General features: G+C 44.2%; 1 protein-coding gene across 5 annotated transcripts in view; it reads left to right on the top strand.

Moving 5' to 3' along the window:
• The window catches only part of LOC117360431 (protein FAM122A-like), an 86,238-nt gene extending 72,970 nt beyond the window's left edge, over positions 1 to 13,268 (top strand). For 4 of the 5 annotated variants that reach the window (XM_033944149.1, XM_033944147.1, XM_033944146.1 and 1 more), the window contains one exon: positions 10,141 to 13,268. In XM_033944149.1, coding sequence (XP_033800040.1) covers positions 10,141 to 10,291 — 151 coding nt within the window. In that variant the 3' untranslated portion in view covers positions 10,292 to 13,268. The remainder of the gene's footprint in view (positions 1 to 10,140) is intronic. The other variant, XM_033944148.1, reaches the window with a different exon arrangement.
• Positions 13,269 to 23,137: the final 9,869 nt, after the last annotated feature.

Here is a 23,137-nt window from a genome sequence, read left to right as displayed (position 1 = left end):
TCAGTCAAGAATATCTGCCTGCTGTCCCTGGATAACACCTGTTACGGTAAGTAACTGTGCTTTCTCTTCCAGTGGGCAGAAGTCCATCTGCAGGCTCTTTCTGCTGCCCACATGGCCAGAGTGGAAAACGTTCAGGCCAACTTTCTCAGTCAGCAGTTCCTGGACCCAGGGGAATGGTCTCTATCCCAAAGGGCATTCGATCTCACTACTTGAAAAGACCAATGACACTCATCTTACCAGCCATCTATTTGTGCTAACTAGCCAGTGCAGGCGCAGCAGACCAGCATCCAAGACCTCAATAGCCAGATGGCCATTTCGTCAGCTGTAGAGCAGCTACTAGGTCTACTCTTCATACCTTTACAAGGTTTTACAGAGTAGACATGATGGCTCGAGAGGACATCGCCTTTGTGTCCTCGGTCTTGCAGGCAGGCTCTTCTGTCCCACCCTAGACGTCATCCATTGCTTTGGTATGTCACCTAACATAAGGACTCTTGAGTAGATTTAACAGAATGAAGATTAGGTTCTTACCTGGATAATCTCTTTTTCTGTTAATCTTCTCAATCTAGTACCAAAAGTATAGTCCACAAGTTTGAAATATTATGAGCCAGGAAAGGATTTTCTCCACTTCAATCTTCCACTGAAACAGTGAATTTGGATCGCGAAATGGGATTCCTGTTGGGACCTTGGTGGCAAAGTTGGATACAAGAGGACCTTATTAACAGAGGCAATAAGTGGGATGTTTGTTCTTGTACTTTTGGAACTGAACCGAGATTTATAAGCTACAACTCTCTTGTTTTAGAACCACTTTGCCTTTTCCTTTGTGAATTGGATTGTGGACTTTATTTTTGGTACTATATTGAAAAGAACAGTCACACACTATAAAGTGCATCTTCAAGATAAAAAGGATGTTTTATTGCACAGAGAATGATGTTACATGATATATAAAAAGGGATATAAGTGTTCCACATAGATGCAAAAAGACATTTTCTTGGTCGTTTTGTTGTATGTGTTAAGTGGAGATTTTTTAGCCAATGACTGATGTTGAGGCAGTCCTTAAGTTCCTGAGCACTGGTCTCATTTTAACTGAAGCTTTTTTCTCCACTTGAATGAAAGTTTAATTTTTTGAATGCTTGAAGAAGTGTGTGTACTCTGTATAGTGGATATTGTGTTTTCTGGTTTAAGACATGAAATCTCCATGAGATTCCACTACAACTTCCAGGCGTTTCATAAAGACTAGAGGAGCCGAAGCTAGGCTGAATGATAGAATCTTGTATTGGAAGTGTTGAGAGCCAATCTGAAATTGGAGGTATTTTCTGTGGGCAGGTAGGATGGATATGTGAGTATAGGCCTCAAAATTATTTAGAAAGCAAAATCAGTCATCTTTGCTAAAGAGAGGTAGGAAGATTTCCAGAGAGACCATGCAAAATTTATCCTTCAAGTATTTGTTGAGGCCCCAGAGTCTAGGATTGGGTAAAGACCTCCAGTCTTTTTTGGGATCAGGAAATACTTGCTCCCCCCTTTTATATAGGAATTCTTTGAATGTCGGAGCTGTTACTGCTGCAGCCAGCGCTAAAAACCTCGCTATGGTTTTGTAAAAGGGGCGGGGAGGTTGGAGTAGAACCCCCAGCTTATCTCCTGTAGAGGAACTGATTTTATTGTATTTAGCTTAAGAAGAACCGATAATTCTTGGAGAAGGAGGATCTTATGGTGGGAGATGAAAATAGACTCTCCAGATGGGTGGTTTGGAGGTGTTTGTAGAAAGAGCGTAGCCTTGAGCCAACCATTTGACAAATCCACTGGTCTGTTGTGATGAGAGTCCAACGTTGGTGAAAGTGGAGGAGTCTACCTCCGATGGGAAGACTTTGGGGAAGAGGCAGAGAAGTGTTGGCAATCTTCTCTAAAAATGTCAAAAGGACTATTGTTTTTTGTTTTGAGAATGAGGCTGCGCTTTTTGTGATCTTTGTTGCCTAGATCAGAGTTTCTCAACTTCTTCAAGCCCAAGTACTCCCTAAGTCTAACAAATATCAACTGAGTACCCCCGCCCAGGCTCCGCCCCTGTCCCCACCCCTATAATAATAGTACTAATTGTAATGCAATTTCTTCCATCCATTTTTCATATTCACACAATATAATCTTATTAATACATAATGGTAACCACAAAATTAAAAAAACACAAAGCACACTGTACACAGAGAAAATGTTAATTATAAGTTATATTCATTTTTTTTTCCAGAGGTCAAGGCAGATGATTTTAAAATATGCAATGTCACCTCAGTAACAACTATAGAAAAATAGACAAATATAGTGCAAAATATAGACAGTAGATATAAATTCTCAAAACTGACACATTTCAATCACTAAATTTAAAATAAAATAATTTTCCTACCTTTGTTGTCTGGTGATTTCATGAGTCTCTGGTTGCTCTTTTTTCTGACTGTGCATCCAATATTTCTTTCTTTCTGCCTCCTGCACGTTTCCTCTCCTCCGGACCTCATTCCCTTCACCCAACCAACATCTCTCTCTGTCCCTCCATGAGTTCAACTTTTCTTCCTCTCCTCCACCCCCATTGGCAACATGTCTCCCTCTTTCACATAGAAACATAGAAAGATGACGGCAGATAAGGGCTACAGCCCATCAAGTCTGCCCACACCATTTACCCACCCTCTTAAGTCTACTGACCCCCTAAATTGTAATTGTACTGTCACTCTACTGACCTGCTCATTCAAGTCCATACCCTAGTGACCCTATCCCTTGGCATGACCCTCGTAGGGATCCCACATAGGTATCCCATTTCACTGTCCTTCTCTCATGCCCTCCCTTTCTGAAAGGGAGTTGGAAAAGAGAAAGAGAGATCAAGGGTGCATCTCTCCCACTCCCTCTACTGCCACATCCAACATTCTCCCTTTCTCATCCCCAGATCATGTGCAGCATTTTTCACCAGTGTCCACCAGCACCATAGCCATTTCTCCTTCTTTCATCCCCCGGATCATGTGCAGCATTTTTCACCAGTTAACCTGCACCATACCCATTTCTCCCTTCTATCACCCCTCTCCAGCACAATGCCACATATCTCCTTCTATCACTATGTCCAACAATCTTCCCCCTTGCATCCCCTTATCTGTCCCCTCTCCACCACCATATCCAACATTTCTCCTTCTCATCCTTCTATTCCCTATGCATCTCTACCTCACTCCTCTCTGCCCAATTTTCCTTTCCCCATGTTCTCTATCTCTTTCCCTCTCACTCACACACTCGTGCCCAACAATTCTCCCTTTCTATTCCCTCCCTCCTATGTCCCGAGTTAGTGCCCGCTTCCTCCCTCCCTTCTGTGTCCTGAGTTCGTGCCCCCCCCCGCCTTCCAGCCTTTGTCTCAAAATCATACCCCTCGCATGTCTCAAAATGCTCCTTCCCCCCCCTCCTTTCTCCCAGATCATGTCCCCTCTCCCCCTTACTTGCTGGAGCCGCACTCGCTTCCTTCAGGGCCGTCTAGCTGGGCTGCTTCTTCTGCCTTCAGCAGCATTTGTTGCAGGGACGCACAGGTAGTGGTTCACATGCTGCACATGACTGACCCACAAGCCTTCCCTCTGACATCAGCTCTGACATCAGAGAGGTGGTTTCTGGATCAGCTATGTACAGTGTGAAAGAGTTGCTGACGTGTCCTTCCAACAAGTGCCACTGAAGGCTTGAAGGAGGTAACTGGGATCCCTCGCTGCCCCGAAGGCTTTCCTCTGATGTCAGCTCTAACATTGGAGGGGGGCGCACAGGAAGGAGGGATCCCCGGTGGTGACTTCAGTGGAGGAGTAACGGGCAAGAAGGGAGGGATCCCCGGCTTCAGTGGAGGGGGCATGCGGGCAGGCAGTATGCTTGGTGGCAGCAGCCAGTGCCTTGTGCCCTCAACAAGCAGCTGGCGTATCCCTAAAGGTACACGTACTGTGTATTAAGAAGCGCTGGCCTAGATCGAAAGCATTGAGCAGCATGTCAAGCTGAAGAGATTGTTGATTGATTATAGCGGTGTTTGGTGCTGTAATAATAAGAACGCCTGGAGGTGTAGGACTATATACTAGAAGAAGAAGATTGAGAGGTTTGAACTTTAGACAAAGTAATAATAATAATAACTTTATTTTTGTATACCGCAATACCACAGCAGTTCAGAGCGGTTTACAGAGGAAGAGACTGTACACAGACAGTGATGTTACAGAAAAGACTTTCAAATTACATTAGCAAATCAAGAGTAGTCAGGTATATCCGGAGGCATATCAGAGATAAAAGGCAGGAAGGGAGTTGGAGAAATTTATGAAAGAGATAGGTTTTAATTGATTTCCTGAAGGTTTGGTAGGAGGGTGCATTTGAAATGAGGATTAGACATTTATTCCCTTTGCCTTCTTGGAATGACAAAGATCTATCAAGGAATCTCTTGTAGATACAGCCCTTCAAGAATGGGAAGGCAAATATGTAGGTACTATGTGTGCAGGTGGTGCCTGGAAATTCAAAATGGTGCAACAGGTAGATTGGGGATGAACCTGTTAAGGTTTTGAAGCAGAGGTAGGCAAACTTGAAGATGATCCTTGCCTCCATCGGCAGTCAGTGTAGTTTTCTGTAATACGGGCTTACATGATCCGATTTTTTGAGACCATAAATGAGACGGACGGCAGCATTCTGAATGACTCTCAATCGTTTGATGGTTTTCTTAAAGGATCCCAAGTATATGATATTGCAGTAGTCACCTGTAGTCATGGTATCATCGTTTATTTATTTTATATGTAGCTTCCTGAATTTTCTCTCTGAATAAGTCATCGCCTTTGCAGGAGACTTTGGAAAATCTCTTGTACAGAAGTTTTGAGATCTCAGACTCGTAGCCATTGCTATAATCACTGGAGATGTTCTAGAGGAGACACTGAAAGCTACTTTAGCCATAAACTTTCTGGTAGTGAATAAGTTCTTTGTAACAAGTTTGATAGTCCAGTAAAGCTTCTTACATATTTTGGATTACATATTCTGAACTACAGTGTTCCAGTGTTTGACTCCTGAGGAAGGAACCTTTTTGGTGTTGAAACATTGGCCATGTAGAGTCATTTGTCTGTTAGCCATAGAGAATGACATGGGGACTTGGGAGCTCATTTTCCCGTCCCAGTGAGTTCTCTTCCTGTCTCTGCCCCATTCCTGCAAATTCCGTCCTCATCTGCACAAGCCTCAAACACTTTAAATTTATGATTTTAAAGTGTTTGAGGCTTGTACGGTTAAGGCAGAGCTTACAGGAATGGGACAGTGACAAAACTCAAGGGGATGGGAAATTAAGTTCCTGTGGGGACGGGGACAAATTTGTCCCCCTATCATTCTCTAGTTAGCTTAGAGAGTTATAGAGAGCCCACTGTTTTGTTTTCCTGCTCAACTTCCCATCACTCTGGAATGAGCTCCACCCCCTGTTTTACTCCACAAGCGAGAAGTAGGGAGCCTATCTGTTCTGCTTGAGTTTAATTTTTATTATTTTTGGGTTTTTATTATCTTGTCTGAAGCTTTCGGTGCTGCAGATCACGATCATCCCAGGACATCTCTGGCTGCAAGAAGGTACAGACTCTCAGGCTGAGGTCACAGGCACATGGCACACATTATTCCTGTGCAGCCAGTCTGCATCAATAGTTCTCAGAGCTCAGGGTCCTTACCCTTAGGAGTCTCACCCCATGTTTGTCCGCAGTGGGCATGAGCAGCTTGCCCCAGGTTCTGTCTGCAGTGGGCTTGAGCACAAATTGAGTGGTTCCCATGGGAGTTTTATCCAGGATCGGGGCCAACTGCGTTCCTCCCACATAACATCACGTGGCTCCGGCAGGGGTCTGAGGGTCCAGTTCCATATCAGGGACTGAATGGCAGTCCAAAGAAACAAGTCACCTGTTAGACTCCAGGCAGAAATCTTCTCTCCCCTCTGATCAGAGGTTTCCCTATGTTGCTCCAGCACAGACGCATGGCACATGCAGCCTATGGGGAAAATGAGGGGGGGGGATTCTTAAAAGGCATTTTTAACAGTTTCTGAAGTTAAGGATCAGGTTCCCCACCTCCCCCAACCCCTTCCATACATTTTTTTTTTGTTTGTATTTTTTCAGCACAGGATGTTTTAGGCACAGAGTCACTATTGAGGTGGCCATTTGTATTTCCTGATTTTGTTTTAAAAGCCTCCATCTGGCTCAATATTCCTTATTTTTGTCAGAAAACAGTATAGATGGATTTTCCCAAGTGAAGATACTTCAGATTCATGCCAGATTTTTGGCGGATACCTACCTGATGGGGGTCATTGTTCCACGTGCTGTGTGGCGTATGGGGGAGAGGCAGGAACTTCGGGCTTCACCTCCTCTTATGCTTCTAGTGGCTTAGGTGCTCCACTGGAGCATTTTATGAGCCAGAAATTCCACCAGGAACTGGCGAAAGCAGAGTTGGTTGGCATCCCTGGCGATGCGCAGCTGCATGCCAGTAGACAGACACCAAAATCCAATGTGGGAGACCTTGCCAGTACACTTCAGGCAACCTGGGTGGTGGTTCATTCCCGAATTCATACACATTATATATGAAGCCTTTTTAAGTTTCAAAAGCCAATCTAACCCTGCAGGTGCCTTTGTAGATGTAGTGCTAAGGTTTTCAGCAAAAGGCGCAGGGTTGACCCCAAGGAGCCATGCAGATGTCATAGGGCCCAAGCTCTGCTGGACTCAGAGAATGAAAGTTCAGAATCCATGCTTTTAATTTCTCATTGAGGGTCCTCACCTCTTGGAGATTCAGCATCTCAGTTGGTGGGGGTTGACCACAATCAGGCAGCAGCCCTAGATTTTGGAGATGACCCAAAGGTGCGAAGGTTGTTTGCAGAGATGCTTTAGGAATTAAAGTTGGAGCTGCCTCAAATCTCCACGACTCAGTGCTTGCTCATGAGCAGCACTAAGGAACAAAATACCTGTTTTCCTTCACATCCAGAGATTACTAAGGTGTTAACAGATCACTGGAACATTCTCGAGGGGCTCTTAGGGGTAGCTAAGTCCATGGCTTTTTGTTAGATGCTGAGTTCCAGCAGCAGTTTGCTATGCCTAAAGTGGATTCACTGGTGGCGCAGGTTATGATGCGAACTTCACTCTCTAGTGAAGAGGGAGTTGTCCTCAAGGACACACAGAACCGCAGGATAGACTTTGTCATCAAAAGACAATTCGAGGCTGCTGTGCTGGGTTGAAAGTGGCAGCAACAGAATCTTATATTGCCCAGACATGCCACTCTCATCTAAGCTGGGCCCCAGATCCAGACAGCAGCACTAACCCCCAGTTTCTCTTGGAGGAGGATTGATTATGTTGCAGATGCTCTTTATGACCTTTTTAGGTTTCTGAGCAAGGTCTTGGCTTATGCCATCTCCACCCACAGAATGCTTTGGATTCACGTTTAGATCCTTCTCGAATGATGCCCAGGACCTATTAGTCTGAAGAGATTTGCGCCGAAGTCTCCCAGAACTCCAAAAGTCTCCCTCCTAAGCGGGAGATCCTGGAGGCTGACTTGACATCATTAGAACTTCTAGGTATGTGCTGCTGAGTGAGAACCAGCTGCAGTGGCTCTTCTGGAGCCTCTAAACCTCTGTCTAGAGCCCTGAAAGGACTGCTGTGATGAGAAACCCGCACATAACATGGTTTTTTGTAACTGCAAAAGGACCCATGCCAGGGATTCCTGGAGCCTTTTAGTTTACTGTCCAGCAAGGATTTAGGATGACAATCCATCACATTGGTCCTCAAGTCATCCAGTCCTTTTCCAAAAAGAATCTGACCCTTGAAAAGGAGCTTGCTAAAGATGGCCTTAGACACCGAATCTCTCCTCCTCCTCCCCCCACTGCCTGATCCAGAGCATTCCACTGATGGAGACTGTATAAATTGACACTTTACTCATAACCCTGAGCATGTCATAAAGAGCATCTGCCATATAGTCCACCTCAATACCACAGGAGGGCACCCTCACCTACAGCCAGGTCTGGCAAAGTATCTTATGGCAGGCCTGCATCACAAGAAAGCCGCAGCTTAACAGCCTAAAGCTAAGGCCTCAAATTGCCTCTTGAAGACTAAGTCCACTCTGCAATCTTGAGTATTCTTCAGGACCACTCCCCCATCACTAGGCAGAGAAATTCTCTTAGAAACTTGTATCACCAGAGAATCCACTTTAGGTGGAGGAAATAATTGTTGGAGATCATAAGCAAGAGGCTACAATTTCCTCATCGCCCTGGCCTCTAACAGAGGACCCTCTGGCAAATCCCAATGCTCCATTATTATCGTAGTAATCTCGGTGTGAAGGAAAGTCCGTTGACTAAGACTTGGTACTGCTTAGCAGCAAGAGCTGGGCAACAGAAACCAAAAAGGTCTGTAATCACCTCCATTAGATCAGGTCCTCTCCTTGGACTAGGGCTACCACCTGGTCTCCTGCTCCAAACTGAGACCCCAAATCCTTCAGGGAGGCATAATATTTGGAGAATAGAATCTTTTCTGACCCCCAAATCATCCCAGACTTTTCCGAATGGATCTCCAGCTCCTTCAGCTCTTAAGAGCTGCTGCAGAGCCTCACTCTGAGAAGCAAAAACTTCTCTGAGCTGAACCCAGCTGGCTCTCAAATGGATCTAACAAATACATCAAAGTCACAAAATCCTGGCCAAAGACCCGACCTGGAACCTCCAAGGACCTCTGTCGGTCTACCACGTCTCCTTTCAGAGTCAGGGGCATCTGCTCAAAAGCACTTTGCAGGCAATGCTGAGTTGAAGTTTAGAGGCTCTAACAGGGCTTTATGGCCCACATCTTGAGCTTTCTGTCCTTCCTGACCAGTGGAGTGACCAGAGGGGGGCTAAACCCAAGGCTCCCACCCCTCTCTCGCATGCCCCACAGCACACTGGACAAGGAACTTCTCAGCCCATCATCCAATGCATGATATGGAGTCTAAACCATCTGCAGAGTCCATAACAATTGAGTTCCACCAAAATCGAGGCAATCTGAGGCAGAAAGAGACTTAAAATAGGAAATCTAAGATGACCGCGGTGGCAGCATTTTAGCACCAAAAATGGCCAATGGGAGCAAAACCAAAAGTGCAAAATTACTGAAAATAGGATTTTAGAGGTGGGGAACCCTTGGGACACTCTCAGAAACCCTTAGTTTTGCTGAATTCAGACCCACCCCAATTTTCGCATAGACAGTAATGAGCTGTACTAACAGATCTGCCATTTGCTATATGTGTGCATCTGCTTCTTACTGCAGCTGGAAATGGAGAAGGTATTTCTGCCTCAGACAAGCAAAGGATGTCTCCAGCAACTTGTCTCTTCAGGCTATCTTTTATTCAAGTTCCAAAAACCTGAAACCCTTCACTCTTCTCATGTCTCCAGCAACTTGTCTCTTCAGGCTATCTTTTATTCAAGTTCCAAAAACCTGAAACCCTTCACTCTTCTTACACGATTCTTCGGAGGTGGGGGATGCAGCTTACCTCCACCAAGTTCCCAGCCAGTTGCAGGGTCAAATTAGACTATGCTCCAGCACTTGACTCTTTAGGGGTGAGCACCACTCCTAGATGACCTGACCCTGAACTCTCAAGTGTTATGCAGGCTGGTCAGGCATGCACTTCTTTTAAAAGTGTGGCCATTCTGGCTACAGACCCCACCAACTGACCCTTCTCCCAGGCAGAGCTGTCCCAGGGCTACTGGGAACCTCTAAGCATAGAAATGGGGTGAAGATGAGGGAAGGGGAGGGGCACGACTCACCCTCACTATACCACTGACAAGGGGGAAGAGAGAAGAAAATGATTGATGTCTTCTGCAAGCAGCTTGCAGGAATTGTATGCTGCTTGCACAGGAAATAGTTATACTGTAAATTCTAATTCTCATGTATAAAATTCCTACTCGTAAGGTGCTTCTGAAACTCTGTGTTTTCTCTTATTGAGTACTGCCTATGTTTTCCATCTCACATTCTTTGAAAATTTTGAGATTGAGTGTTTTCTCAGTATCTTGCGCACATGGACATTCAAAGAAAATGCTTCCAATACAAATATGTAGTTTTTTGTTTGCTGACTTCTATTCAATGTATATGCATTCAAAAGCAAATCTTTTTATTTTATTTTCAATGTTATGAAAGCGGCCTATAGCTATTTTTTTCTTTCCAGCCTCTCTTCAGGAATCCTGGATGGCAGTAAGAGCAGTGTGGGCTCTTTCTGCAGTTCACCTGCTAAAGGCAACAGCATGAGGGAGTCTCCAGTATCCTCTTTGGACTCCTGCTCTCCATGCATCCCACTCGATGATCCCTTATCCAAGTAACTTCACAATTCAAAGGAAAGTAGTGATCTGGAGCCATCTCGCAAACATTATATGTATAACTCTTTAATGTTATACAAAATATCTGACTGACTTTTGTCTGTGATGTCTCACAAAGTTTTCATTATGGCTCTACAAGGAAAAGTTTTTAAACTTTAGTATAGTTATTTTTTTGGATTAGACCTTTTTTCAATTAAAATATATGGCTAACTTCCAGACAAATAAGGTTATAATATTAGTGATGTTGGATTGCTCCATTTAGGAATCTTTTTTTGTGATATTGTAGAATTGGAAATTTCTTGTTATTTTACTCTGGATAGTTTTAAATAGTACTAATGACTTAGGAAGTCACTGCTATTAGAAAAATGAAGAAGTTTTTAGAAAACAACATTTTTGATCAAGTCAATCACAATAGGACTGCATGTAAATGACAGTTCACCTTCCTTGGATAATAAAATAAAGAGAGATATAATTTTAGAGCCACCTACACAACAGCATTTAGATATTAAAGGGCAAATGTAGCAACATTTTACCTCTGATGCAAAAAAATGTTCATGGTTTATTTTTCTGTTAAAAATGAGGGAATTATCATTGATAAATACAGAGCAGTTTTTCCCACTCGAGCAAACCATTGATAGATATCTCCTAGTATATATTCTAAGACTGCTCATCCCCTTTCTATTGAATTAATTTTTAAATTCACTCCATGAGACTGTCAAGCAGGTCTGGTTTTAATTGTAACCAAGTTCTGAAAATTCATCTGGAACATGAGCCAAATATTTACCAATACATCCAATTAATATTCATTATGGATGTTCTAAAGAGAAAAATTGGTTTGCTTAGGCCTAGGGCCCAATTGCTAGTATGAGCTGGATACTCTTTCACAGCAGTAGGAGCCTCACAGTGATAGAATTTCTAGAGAAGTCCTTTAGTCTGAATTCTGATGCCTGGTCATGGTCAGGCAAGTGTATTCACCTCTCTAACCGATAAACTTCATCTTTGGGTCTGTTTGCTAAAGGGTAGTAGAGGTTTGCACATATTGCACTTTAAATGCCAAAATGAATACATGATAAATACACAATCTTTTCCAGCATGTCCCCATTTTACTGCACAGAAAATTTCTTTACCATTTAGGAAGCAGTAGATACATCCACTCTTATTTCACAAGTGCAGATTTCAAGTACTGTGCATTAATTGCTATGTGCAGTCTACTCCCATTTACTATTAGCACATGCTGTCATGCCAGTGTAGTGATGGTTACTGTTCTTGTATGCCAACACTGTGCTCTAATTCATGCATTAATTGCTTAGCACACTTTAGTAAACATGTTCCTTTATATTGCCAAAGTAGTTAACCCATTTTATATTTTAAATACATTTAAAATAAAACATGTTGGAAGAAGAAACAATACATATGTGCTGTCCATACTGGTTATACCATTTATAATTTTATCTTCATTGTATAAAAAGAGGCCAGAAGTGGTTTTTGTTTTTGGAGAGGGAGGGTTTTTAGTGATCTGACTTGAATATAACTGTGTCTAATCTAGTGAAGCAGGCACAGATGTTTGCTACTTGTCTTTATTGTAGTGACTATAGACCAGTCGGTTACTAACAATAAATTAGTAAGACTTGAATGTAGGTATTTTTTAATTTATTGAAAAGATATTATAAACATGTGAGCTAAATTTTTAAGAGAATTATGCCATAAGAGGCTCATTCAAATCTGGTTATTTGTCTATGCATTCAATTGACTCATTTGTTTTTTTTGCAGCCACATAAAGCACCTTAGTTGATCACTGTTTTGATCAGAATTGATCCTAACGCCTCTGACTACTTTATACTGTTGGGCACATCCTTTGGTTCAGATCCAAACAATTGCAGCCAGATCATCTTCTATGTGGAGATTTTTAGCACTGGAAAATAACTAGTTTCCCATTCTGACTGAATCAGCTTTAATCAGAGCATAAATTCTTCTGTGTGGGAGATAGCCATTGGCAACAATTGTGTGAATCAGATGCTTTCTAAATAAGTATTTTAGGACTCAATTCAAGCAAAATAGTAAGCACCTCCTAAACCCCCCAACTATGACCAATCTGATATGTGATTTGAGATTTTCTCATATTCAAAATACTCTGCTGCCCGAGACCTCTTGAATCAGGTCCTATATACTTATTATACTAAAGATTTTTATACTTAAAGAGCTAGATTTACTAAAAGGTGCTCCTTAAATACCATGTACTAATACATCTTAATGTATGCTGTTTACTGCAGGTCATATTTAATGGACTAAAACCTATTTACTAAATCTAGCTGTAAGGATTTGGTATTGCCAAAAACTACTTATGAGATACTGATATTTAATACTGGAAAGGGCAATAGGATAAGCACTTACAACTAGCTATCTTTTTCTGTCTAGCTATAGATTGATAGATATAGATGCATATTGCCATAATTATATGCCATCCATGTGTTTGGCCAAATGATTGTAAATCTACATTTATGCATCGAGATAATAAATGCTTTTATTATCTAAAATTACTCATTGTAGAAAAACACTGATAGTAGATCCGCCAGGTACTTGTGACCTGCTATAAACAGGGTACTGGGCTCGATGGACCTTTGGTCTGCCCTAGTATGGCACCACTTATGTTCTTATATTCTTCAGAGTACAACAAAATTGATAATATTTGTGCCAGAAGAAATGGTGTCTTAAATTAGAAGAAAAATTATTTACTGTTTCATGTAATAAACTGTACGTTATGTATTTTTTTTATTTGAATGAGCATCCTGTTATTGGCCAGTAATCTTTGTATTATATATTTTTATGTTTATCTGTGAAATATAAATATCTTCACATTATAGGAGGCCATACAGCCGAGAGCTAGCTCTGTTGCATTCTAGTTGATGCATTATATTTCTATGTACACAGTCTTTCTAGAACAAATAAACTATATAATTTTACTATTTGGCTCTATAAATTGTATTATATATTGTATTTCATTAAAAAGTTAAAAGGGAAGACATAAGTTAAGAAGGAACATGTTTTGTTATGATGCGATAGCTGTGGTTGTTTAAGTAATGTCATTGGATATGTAATATCATACAACTGTTTATAGTATAGACAAACTAGAAGGTATAATACCAGGTAATATAAGTCACCTTATTCTTTCCAATTCAACAGAAGTTGAAAAGAATTATAAAAAAATGGGATCGACAATGGCTGGCTGTCTAGGGGCAAAACAGGTTTCCAAAAATTTGACAGAGGGGATGAAATGTGGCATAAAAGGAAAAAAAATTCTAATACCATAAGTTTGAAAACAGTCCAAATCAGACTGGGGTTCCAGAGATATAATAATAACTTTATTTTTCTATACCGCCAACACCCAAAAGGTTCTAGGCAGTTCACAGAATAAGAGAACTGAACATCCAGTGATGATACAAAGCACACAAAAAGGCAGTACAATATTTCAATAATGAAAGATACAATATGAAACTATGAGATAGTCATCAGTCAAGTAATAAATTTTTTGAACAAATAGGTCTTAACCAGTTTTCTAAAGGTACAATAAGATACAAATTGTTGAATCAGACCATCTAACCATACTTGAACTTTACCCGCTTGATAAGCCAAAGATCGATTAAAATACTTTTTATAACAGCAATTTTTGGGATTAGGAAAAGTAAATAAACCAGTACGCTGAGTAAACCTAGTCGAACGGTACAATTCAAAATGAGAAAAAAGATATAACGGAGCTAATCCAAATGACATCTTATAGCAAATACAAGCAAATTTAAAAAGTACTCTTGCTTCCATTGGTAGCCAGTGCAGCTGATGGTAGTAAGGGCTGACATGTTCCTGTTTTTTTAATCCGAAAAAAACCAAAACTGCATTTCTATGGGATTGGGCATTCCAACTTTTGTAGCATAGAAGTATTAATGGAATGGGATGAAACTTAGAATGTGGAGGGGAAAAATGGTAAAAAGGCACACTGGTTAAGTAAGTAATGTCACAGTTCAGGATGGCAGCCCAATTGCTGAGCTCTGGCAGGGCAGGGCTACCAGAAAAGGTGGAGAAATTCTTGTAAACCTCCCCAAAATGATTGAAGAGCTCATTCAATACCTAAGCCACATATGTTACTACGTTAGAAAAAGTAGTGCAGCACAGCAGGCAGTTGAAAGCAGCAGGACCCATGTGTCGGAAGTCCTTGTATAATGACAGCTGAAGAGAATGATGTCAAGATGGAGAATGAGATGTAGTCAAAGAGTGAAGTAGCTAGTGCATAAATCAGGTTTAAATGCCTGTATGCAAGAGCTTAAGAGAGACTTAGTTTGTGCACAATGAAATATAAGGAGCACTAGCAGAAGTTAAAAATGAAAATCCTGGCAAAAGTGCACTGCACAGCTTGGACTGCAAGTTAGTCTTCTATCTGGAGTAGGCTAAAGCCCATAGTCAGTTGCATAGTGTGGGAGATGGACCACCCTGGGCACCACCTTGGTGGGGGTACTGGCACCTCTCTGCACCCCCCATGCCATGCCCTCTTTCCCTCACCCTGTACCTTTTTAAATCTTCACCAGCGCAAGCAACTTCTCAGGCCAGTTGCTTGCGCTAGCCTGCCTGCCCCCCCCCTCTGAAATCACTTCCATGTTGCAGGGCCAGGAAGTGACATCAGAGGGAAAGCCAACACTGGCGTGAGCAGCAGACTGGAGAAGCTGCTTGCACGGGTGAAGATTTGAGGTACATGGGGAAAGGGAGGAAGTAAGTGGGGTGTGTGGAAAAAGTATGGGGCACCACCACCCCGGGCACCTCCTACCCTCGTTACACCACCGTAGACAGTACACCCAACCTTTTGTTTCTTTAGACTCAAAAAGGATGGGATCAGTCATTAGTAAACACATTTTATCCAGTTGGCTGCAGATTGCATCTCTTTCATTTATACCTGGAATGAGCTGACTTTGGAGGGTCATATCACGGCTTATAATATCAAAGCCATGGCTATGTTGGTAGCCTAGAGATTAGCTTTCATTGAAATTTGCAAAGCTGCTACAAAGTCTTCAATCTACACATCACCTCTCATTACTGCCCTGAGCAGAATATCCAGTGCAACAATCAGTTCATTCAGACAAACCTCCCTTCTAGGCCCATTTTTTTCTGATCCATACTGCCCCATTACAACAAAAAAGTATAAGTTAAGGTTGATTTGTTTCTGGTTGACCTTGATTTGTTGCTTTTGGTGAGTCTGATAGGGATTCCCATATTTATTTATTTGGCTTTATTTACTGCCTTTTTGAAGGAGTTCACTCAAAGCAGTGTACAGCAAGAATAAGTCAAACATAAGCAATAGACAATTACAGCAGTAAAAAATATTCAGATTACAATACAAAGTATGGCATAGTATGTTACCTTACAATGTCAACACAATGCATGATAAAACATTTTAATAGACAGCATAGGGCAGAGGTGTCAAATTAAAATACACAGTGGGCCAAAATTAAAAACTTGGACAAAGTCATAGGCCAACCAAATAATAATTGTTCAACTCCAAAAGGAAACTATAAACAATATGTTTAAAAAACAATGACGCAAGCTACAACTAGCCCATGATTGATGTAAAATAGCCGAGCCAAACTTAAAACGGAAAAACTACAACGGGATTAAAACCAAAAAGGGACGAAATAAAATACCATGTGAATTAACAACATATGTTTGAAAAAGTGTAAAAATACCATTACGTGAAGCAGAGAAAACGAATAGGAATACGGAAAAACACATCACCGGAAAAGAATGAGTACCAGAAAACAAAATGCCAAAATTAGAATGTGAGCCGATTGGGTCAAAAAACTCTACCGGCGGGCCATCTCTAGTAGACATTTGGTATTTTCTCATGAGCCAAATATAATTACACTGTGGGCCAGATTTGGCCCGTGGGTCTGAGTTTGACACCCCTGGCATAGGGTATAAGCATAGAAGGAATATATAGATAGAAGAGAGGTTATAAAATAAGTGACTAATTTGAAGAAAGTTGCACATGAGGTCAGACTGGTGTTTGAAAATTATCTCATCTAGGGTAGAAGTGGATAACATGTCCTGCTATAGTATATGCAGCCAAGTGTCACTCCTTGTCTTCGAATAAAACAAAGTTAGTTACCTAGTGTAGCAGGTGTTTTTCAAAAACAGCAGTACATGTATTCTCACATTCCTCCCCAAGAGTTGTATTTCTTCACGTCGGGCAGGAAGGCACTTGAGCACGGACAAAGGGATGCTGCCAAAGGCTTCTTAAAACTATAGTATGCTGGGTAGCATCTGCATCGGACATGATGAATGACATCACCCATATGTGAAAACATATATGCTGCTGTCCTTGGACAACATCTACTACAGGTCAGTAACTTCACTTTATTTACATATACACCAGTCCTCTAGGATAGATTTATTAGTGGAAGGGTCACTCCAGTGCTAGGGGGAATAGGTGGGGATAAAATCCTTCACACAATCTGACCATGCCATGGTCTGGATGGGATTGAAACCGAAGGGAAAGATAACTAGTGGGGTTTGGAGACTAAATGAAAGTTTTCTAAAGAAGGAAGATATATGTCAGAAGATAGCAGAAGAGATAGAAGTATACTTTCAGCTTAAGGATACTAACCGAGTCACCCTATGGGACGGGATGAAGGTGTACAGCAGTGGGGTATTGATCTCCATTGCTACATATGAACATAAGGAGCAGCAACAAAAAACTTAAAGGAAAGGTGAGGGAGCTAGAACAATGTCATTTTCCCATGATTTAAAACAGCTTTGTCAAGAATTATGGAAATTAGCCTGTTGAAGGGCCTTTCAGTTGCATTTATTAAAATAAGCTTAGAAATAAGGCAGGCAGACCAAGAAGGGTCAATCGCAGTTTATGAAAGTTGAGGATGAGAAGGGGAATGTGTGTGAGGTGGATGAGCATATAAAATAATGTTTTCAAAGATTTTACTAAGCTGTATTCAGAAGACACATCATAGATGGTAGTACAGAGATGTATTTAGAGGGGGTTCAATTGCAGAAATCAGAATAGGTGTATATAGAAGCATTAGACTGGGACATGGTGCAATCGAGATGGAGTGGGGAGGCACCAGGGCTGGATGAAACCACAGCCAAGATAGTGGCACCGTACCTCACTGAACTGTTTAATGATCTTCAGGAAGATAGTTGGAGAAGGAAATGTTAACAACCAGTGTTACAGTATTACCAAAGCCAGGGAGAGATTCACTAAATTGTGAGTCTTACCAACTGATCTCTTTTAAATTAGAATACAAAACTTTTAGCAAAGATACTGCCTCACTCATTCATGATAAGGCACTTTTTATAATGCATATTGTGTTGTAAATCGGGTATGGTGAGCACAGAAACAAAGCTACTGCATTTCTTGTATCAATGCCAAAAAGGCTGCTGAGCAAATTGTAAATAGGAATGACAAACATTGTTTGAAGTGTCTGTATGCAAATACCAGAAGCCTAAGAAACAAGATGAGAATGTTAGAATATAGTGCATTACCGTATTTTCTTGCATATAACGCGCGCGTTATACGTGGTTTTTACGTACCGCGCATACCCTCGCAAGTTATACGCGTGAGCGCGTTGTACAAAATTTTTTTTACATAGTTCCCCCCCTCTCCGACGTCCGATTCACCCCCCGCAGGACCGCTCGCACCCCAACCCCGAAGGACCGCTCGCACGCACCCGCACCCCCACAGCCTCCCGACCCCCCCCATCATATACAAGCTCCTACTGGTGTCCTGCTGCTTCCTCTTGGCGGTCCCGACACCCGATACGAGGGAGCTCAAGCCCTCTTGCCCCAGCCAACCGCGGCACACCCGACACGATCGGGGCAAGAGGGAGCTCAAGCCCTCTTGCCCCAGCCAACCGCGGCACCCCCGACACGATCGGGGCAAGAGGGAACTCAAGCCCTCTTGCCCCCCCGACTCCCCGACACAATCGGGGCAAAAGGGAGCCCAAGCCCTCTTGCCCCGCCGACTCCCCAACTCACCGACAATATCGGGCCAGGAGGGAGCCCAACTCCTCCTGGCCCTGGCGAACCCCCCCCTAGTTGTTCGGGCCAGGAGGGAGCTCAAACCCTCCTGGCCACGGCGACCCCCTACCCCCACCCCGCACTACATTACGGGCAGGAGGGATCCCAGGCCCTCCTGCCCGCGACGCAAACCCCCCTCCCCCCAACGATCGCCCCCCCAAGAACCTCCGACCGCCCCCCCCAGCCGACCCGCGACCCCCCCACCCCCTTTCCCCGTACCTTTGTGTAGTTGGCCGGACAGACGGGAGTCAAACTTGCCTGTCCGGCAGGCAGCCAACGACGGAATGAGGCCGGATTGGCCCATCCGTCCCAAAGCTCCGCCTACTGGTGGGGCCTAAGGTGCCTGGGCCAATCAGAATAGGCCCGGGAGCCTTAGGTCCCACCTGGGGGCAGGGCCTGAGGCACATGGGCCTAATCCGACCATGTGCCCAAGGCCCCGCCCCCAGGAGGGACCTAAGGCTCCAGGGCCTATTCTGATTGGCCCCGGCGCCTTAGGCCCCACCAGTAGGCGGAGCTTTGGGACGGATGGGCCAATCCGGCCTCATTCCGTTGTTGGGTTTGGCTCCCGTATGTCCGGCCAACTACACAAAGGTACAGGGAGGGGGGTGGGGGTGTCGTGGGTGCCGGCTGGGGGACGGTCGGAGGTTCTTGGGGGGGGCGGTCGTTGGGAGGGGGGTTTGCGTCGAGGGCAGGAGGGCCTGGGATCCCTCCTGCCCGTAATGTAGTGCGGGGTAGGGGGTCGCGTGGCCAGGAGGGTTTGAGCTCCCTCCTGGCCTGAACAACTAGCGGGGGGGGGGGGTCGCCAGGGCCAGGAGGACTTGGGCTCCCTCCTTGCCCAATATTGTCGGGGAGTTGGCGGGGCAAGAGGGCTTGGGCTCCCTTTTGCCCCGATCGTGTCGGGGGGTGCCGCGGTTGGCTGGGGCAAGAGGGCTTGAGCTCCCTCTTACCCCGATCGTGTCGGGGGTGCCGCTGTTGGCTGGGGCAAGAGGGCTTGAGCTCCCTCTTACCCCGATCGTGTCGGGGGTGCCGCGGTTGGCTGGGGCAAGAGGGCTTGAGCTCCCTCTTGCCCCGATCGTGTCGGGTGTGCCGCGGTTGGCTGGGGCAAGAGGGCTTGAGCTCCCTCTTACCCCGATCGTGTCGGGGGTGCCGCGGTTGGCTGGGGCAAGAGGGCTTGAGCTCCCTCTTGCCCCGATCGTGTCGGGGAGTCGGGACCGCCAAGAGAAAGCAGCAGGACACCGGTAGGAGCTTCTACATGATGGGGGGGGGGGGGTCGGGAGCCTGTGGGGGTGCGAGCGGTCCTTCAGGGTGGGGGTGCGGGTGGGAGTGCGTGTGAGCGGTCCTTCCGGGTACGGGTGCGTGCGAGCGGTCCTTCGCGGTGGGGGTGCGAGCGGTCCTGCGGGGGGGGGGGGTGAATCGGACGTCGGGGGGGCATCAGGCTTTCAGGGTGGGGACAAGACTTCAAGGGGGAGAGGAGAGTCGGGGCGGGCGAAAGGAGAGTCGGGCAGCATGCGCGGTATACGGGTGTGCGCGGTATATAAAAATTTCTGTACATAGATTTGTGTTTTTCGCACGCTATACCCGTGTGCGCGTTTTACATGGGTGCACGTTATCTACGTGAAAATACGGTAAATGAAAAGATAGATATAATACGCATCTCTGAGACGTGGTAGAAGGAAGATAACCATTGGGACAAATTATATCATAGTGATAGGGTGGATCAAATTGGTGGAGGAGGCATAGCATTATATATTGGCCTTGAATCAAATAGACTAAAAATTCTACAGGAACTGAAACACACGGAATCCCTAAGGGTAGAAATTCCAGGTCTAAAGGGGAAAAGGATAATGATAGGAGTTTACAACTGTCTACCTGACCAGGATGAACAGACAGATGCAGATGTTGAAATATTATCAGAAATTAGGAGGCTAACAAACTTGGTAACAATATGGGTGATTTCAACTACCGAAAGTCTATACTCAACAAGGATTACTTGAACACACTAATACAGTTATTCAACAATAAAATAGTTCAACAATATCTAGCAGGGACGTACTCTTTCAATCTCAAAGTCTCTTTCAAACATAAGATCTAGCACTTTTGGAATCAAGTTCTCAACAAATTAGACAAGATCAGAGCCTTCCTGACCTTCAGGCACTCCTACTATTCTTAAGTTGTTTCTCCTCGATCGATTGCTGGCATCCTCAAATTCCTGCTCAAGCAGTGTTATCTTTTTCTTTATTTGCTTTTGCAGGGTTGTAATTTTTTCCACCATTCCAGATTTAATTTCCTGCTCTGAAACACAAGTTTTAAACTGGGTTACCTCATTGGTAAGGTTAGAAAGTTCCTCTTTCAAATCAGCTGTGTCTTCCTTGATCTTATTCACGATGTCCCTTAGCGCGCTTAGCTCCTCCAGGACTTCAGTTTTAGCACCATTTTCAGATGTCAGGAGAGGAGTTTTGGATAGAGATTGCGGTTCTAGCTTATGCCTCTTTCCCATCTTGTTGGTAGCCATCTTTCAGCCAAAAAAGGTACATCATTATTGTTATGTTTTTTTATATATTGTTAGTTTTCAATGCATAGATTAAATATATTGAATGACTTAGCCATCCAGTCGGATGTGGAGCCATGGATTTATGTTCAAACATCCATCTAAGTTCTCTGAGATGCCTCAGGTTGATCTTTAATTATAAACTTTAAAAAGAATTCAGTATGTCCTGTGGGAGTCTATGTGTAGCTTTTCTTTCACTGTTAAAAGTATGCATATTTTCATGTCAACCTTTTACTGTATTATATTGTATTATAAAACTTTTTAAAAAATGAACAGAAAAAAGACAATATTTGGAACAGAATGTCATTTTCTATTTCCACTGCATCTCTTGGTCCCCCTTCTCTCCTATCTCCTCAGATCAACTGTTTGTGATAGGAGCTCTCCATAAGCTTCCTCATAATTTCCCTCCTTCCTTATCATCTCCCTCTGAGCCTACCACCTGCTCTTCTCTCATGTTTAAGAGAGAGTAGAGCAGTCGGGTTAGTGCAGCTGCTCTGGGTTTGGGATTTATAGGCAGTGGCATCCACCCAGACTGAGGTGTGGCAAGAAGGATAGCTATATATTGCCTATGCCTAAATCCAAGCCCACTATGCTTTAGAGCAGGGGTGCCCAAAAGGTCGATCGAGATCGACCAGTATATCAACTCGCGTTGCCTTTGCATTCTCCCCTTTCCCTGACGCTGTAACAGGCCAGACTGCAGAAGTGCCGGGTACACCAGCCTTCCCCCCGACATCAATTCTGACATCCTTTCTCTCTCCCTGCCCCCTTTCTTTCTGTCTCCCTGTCTTTCTTTCTGTCTGTCCTTTCTTTCTCCCCAAGCCACTGCTGCCATCGTCTGGGAACAGGCCCCCAAGCTGCGAGTTCTCCCTGTTCCCCGACACTGTAACAGGCCAGCCTTCCCCCCCCCCCCCCCAACATCAATTTTGACATCGGAGAGGAAGTTCCAGGCCAGCCAGGCAGCGACTGGTTGGCCCAGAACTTCCCTTATGATGTCAGAATTGATGTCAGGGGAAGGCTGGTATACCCGGAGCTTCTGCAGTCTGTATCCCTGCCCCCCCCTTTCTTTCTTTCTATCTGTCTTTCTTTCTCCCCAAGCCGAGGCTAAATTGGAGCTTCCACCACAGACATTTACAATAAACTTTTTCCCCTCCTTTTTATTCTTTCCAAACCAATAGAAGTTGGAAAGAATTGTACAAAATGGGTTGAGAACATCTCTCTTTGCCTGTCTGACTGAGGGCAAAATAACTGAAAATTTAACAGAATAGGATGAAACTTGGCATGTGGGAAAAATAATTTTGAAAATGGGCCAAATCAGACGTAGGGTTCCAATGAAATAAGCCCGCGGAAAACTAAGAACTGAAGACCATGAGGAGGGGATGCGCCCTCTAATGGAGCAGGAAGGCACGCACATGCGTGGTGCAGCACCAGCAAACTTGAAATCTTCAATCAAGTTTGCTTGAAAAGCTGTCCGCGTCCTGGCTCCGTGGATGACGTCACCCACGTAGAGAATATGCTGCCTGCTTGTCCTGGGATAAAAAAAGATTCAGTGCATTTCAAAGAGAGAAGCAGTTCCAGGTCCTATAGCACAGACAATTGCATGCATACTGTACATAACAGTTAGGCAAGTCCTCCTTTCTGCTGTTTCTCCCTGTTCTCTAATCTCCCAACCCTCCAAACTGCCCCTACTCTAAAATTATTCCCCACCACTGCCCTACCTCCATCAAAATGCCCCACCTGATAAAATGAAGCCCCAGCAACTGATTCATCACTCCCAAAACTTCCCTTTCAACCAAATACCTCTCTACAACAGCCCCAAACACAAAAAATATCACTCACTGCCACTGCACTATCACTCAGCAACTTGAACTCAGCTCACTAAACCTCCCCAAGCCACCGTTGCCACCGAGTTCTCCCTGCTCCCCGACGCTTTAACAGGCCAGCAGAGGAAGAGGAAGGAAGTTCCAGGCCAGCCATGCAGTGATTGGTTGGCCCGGAACTTCCTCTCCGATGTCAGATTTGGCGTTAGGGGGAGGGGTAAGGCTGGTGTGCCCGGCACTTCTGCAGTCTGGACTGTTACAGTGTCAGGGAACGGGGCGAACACAAAGGCAACACGAGTATCGCCGAGCCCGGGATGGGCTCCGCGATCGACCTTTTGGGTACCCCTGGTCAAAAGTTTCTAGACCTGCTCCTTAGAAGCCCCTGGGAGAGATATCCACACATAAGGTTCACTAAGC

Source organism: Geotrypetes seraphini, chromosome 5 (assembly GCF_902459505.1).
Source record: "Geotrypetes seraphini chromosome 5, aGeoSer1.1, whole genome shotgun sequence".
NCBI lineage: Eukaryota > Metazoa > Chordata > Amphibia > Gymnophiona > Dermophiidae > Geotrypetes > Geotrypetes seraphini.
This window is presented reverse-complemented; position numbering and strand designations above follow the sequence as displayed.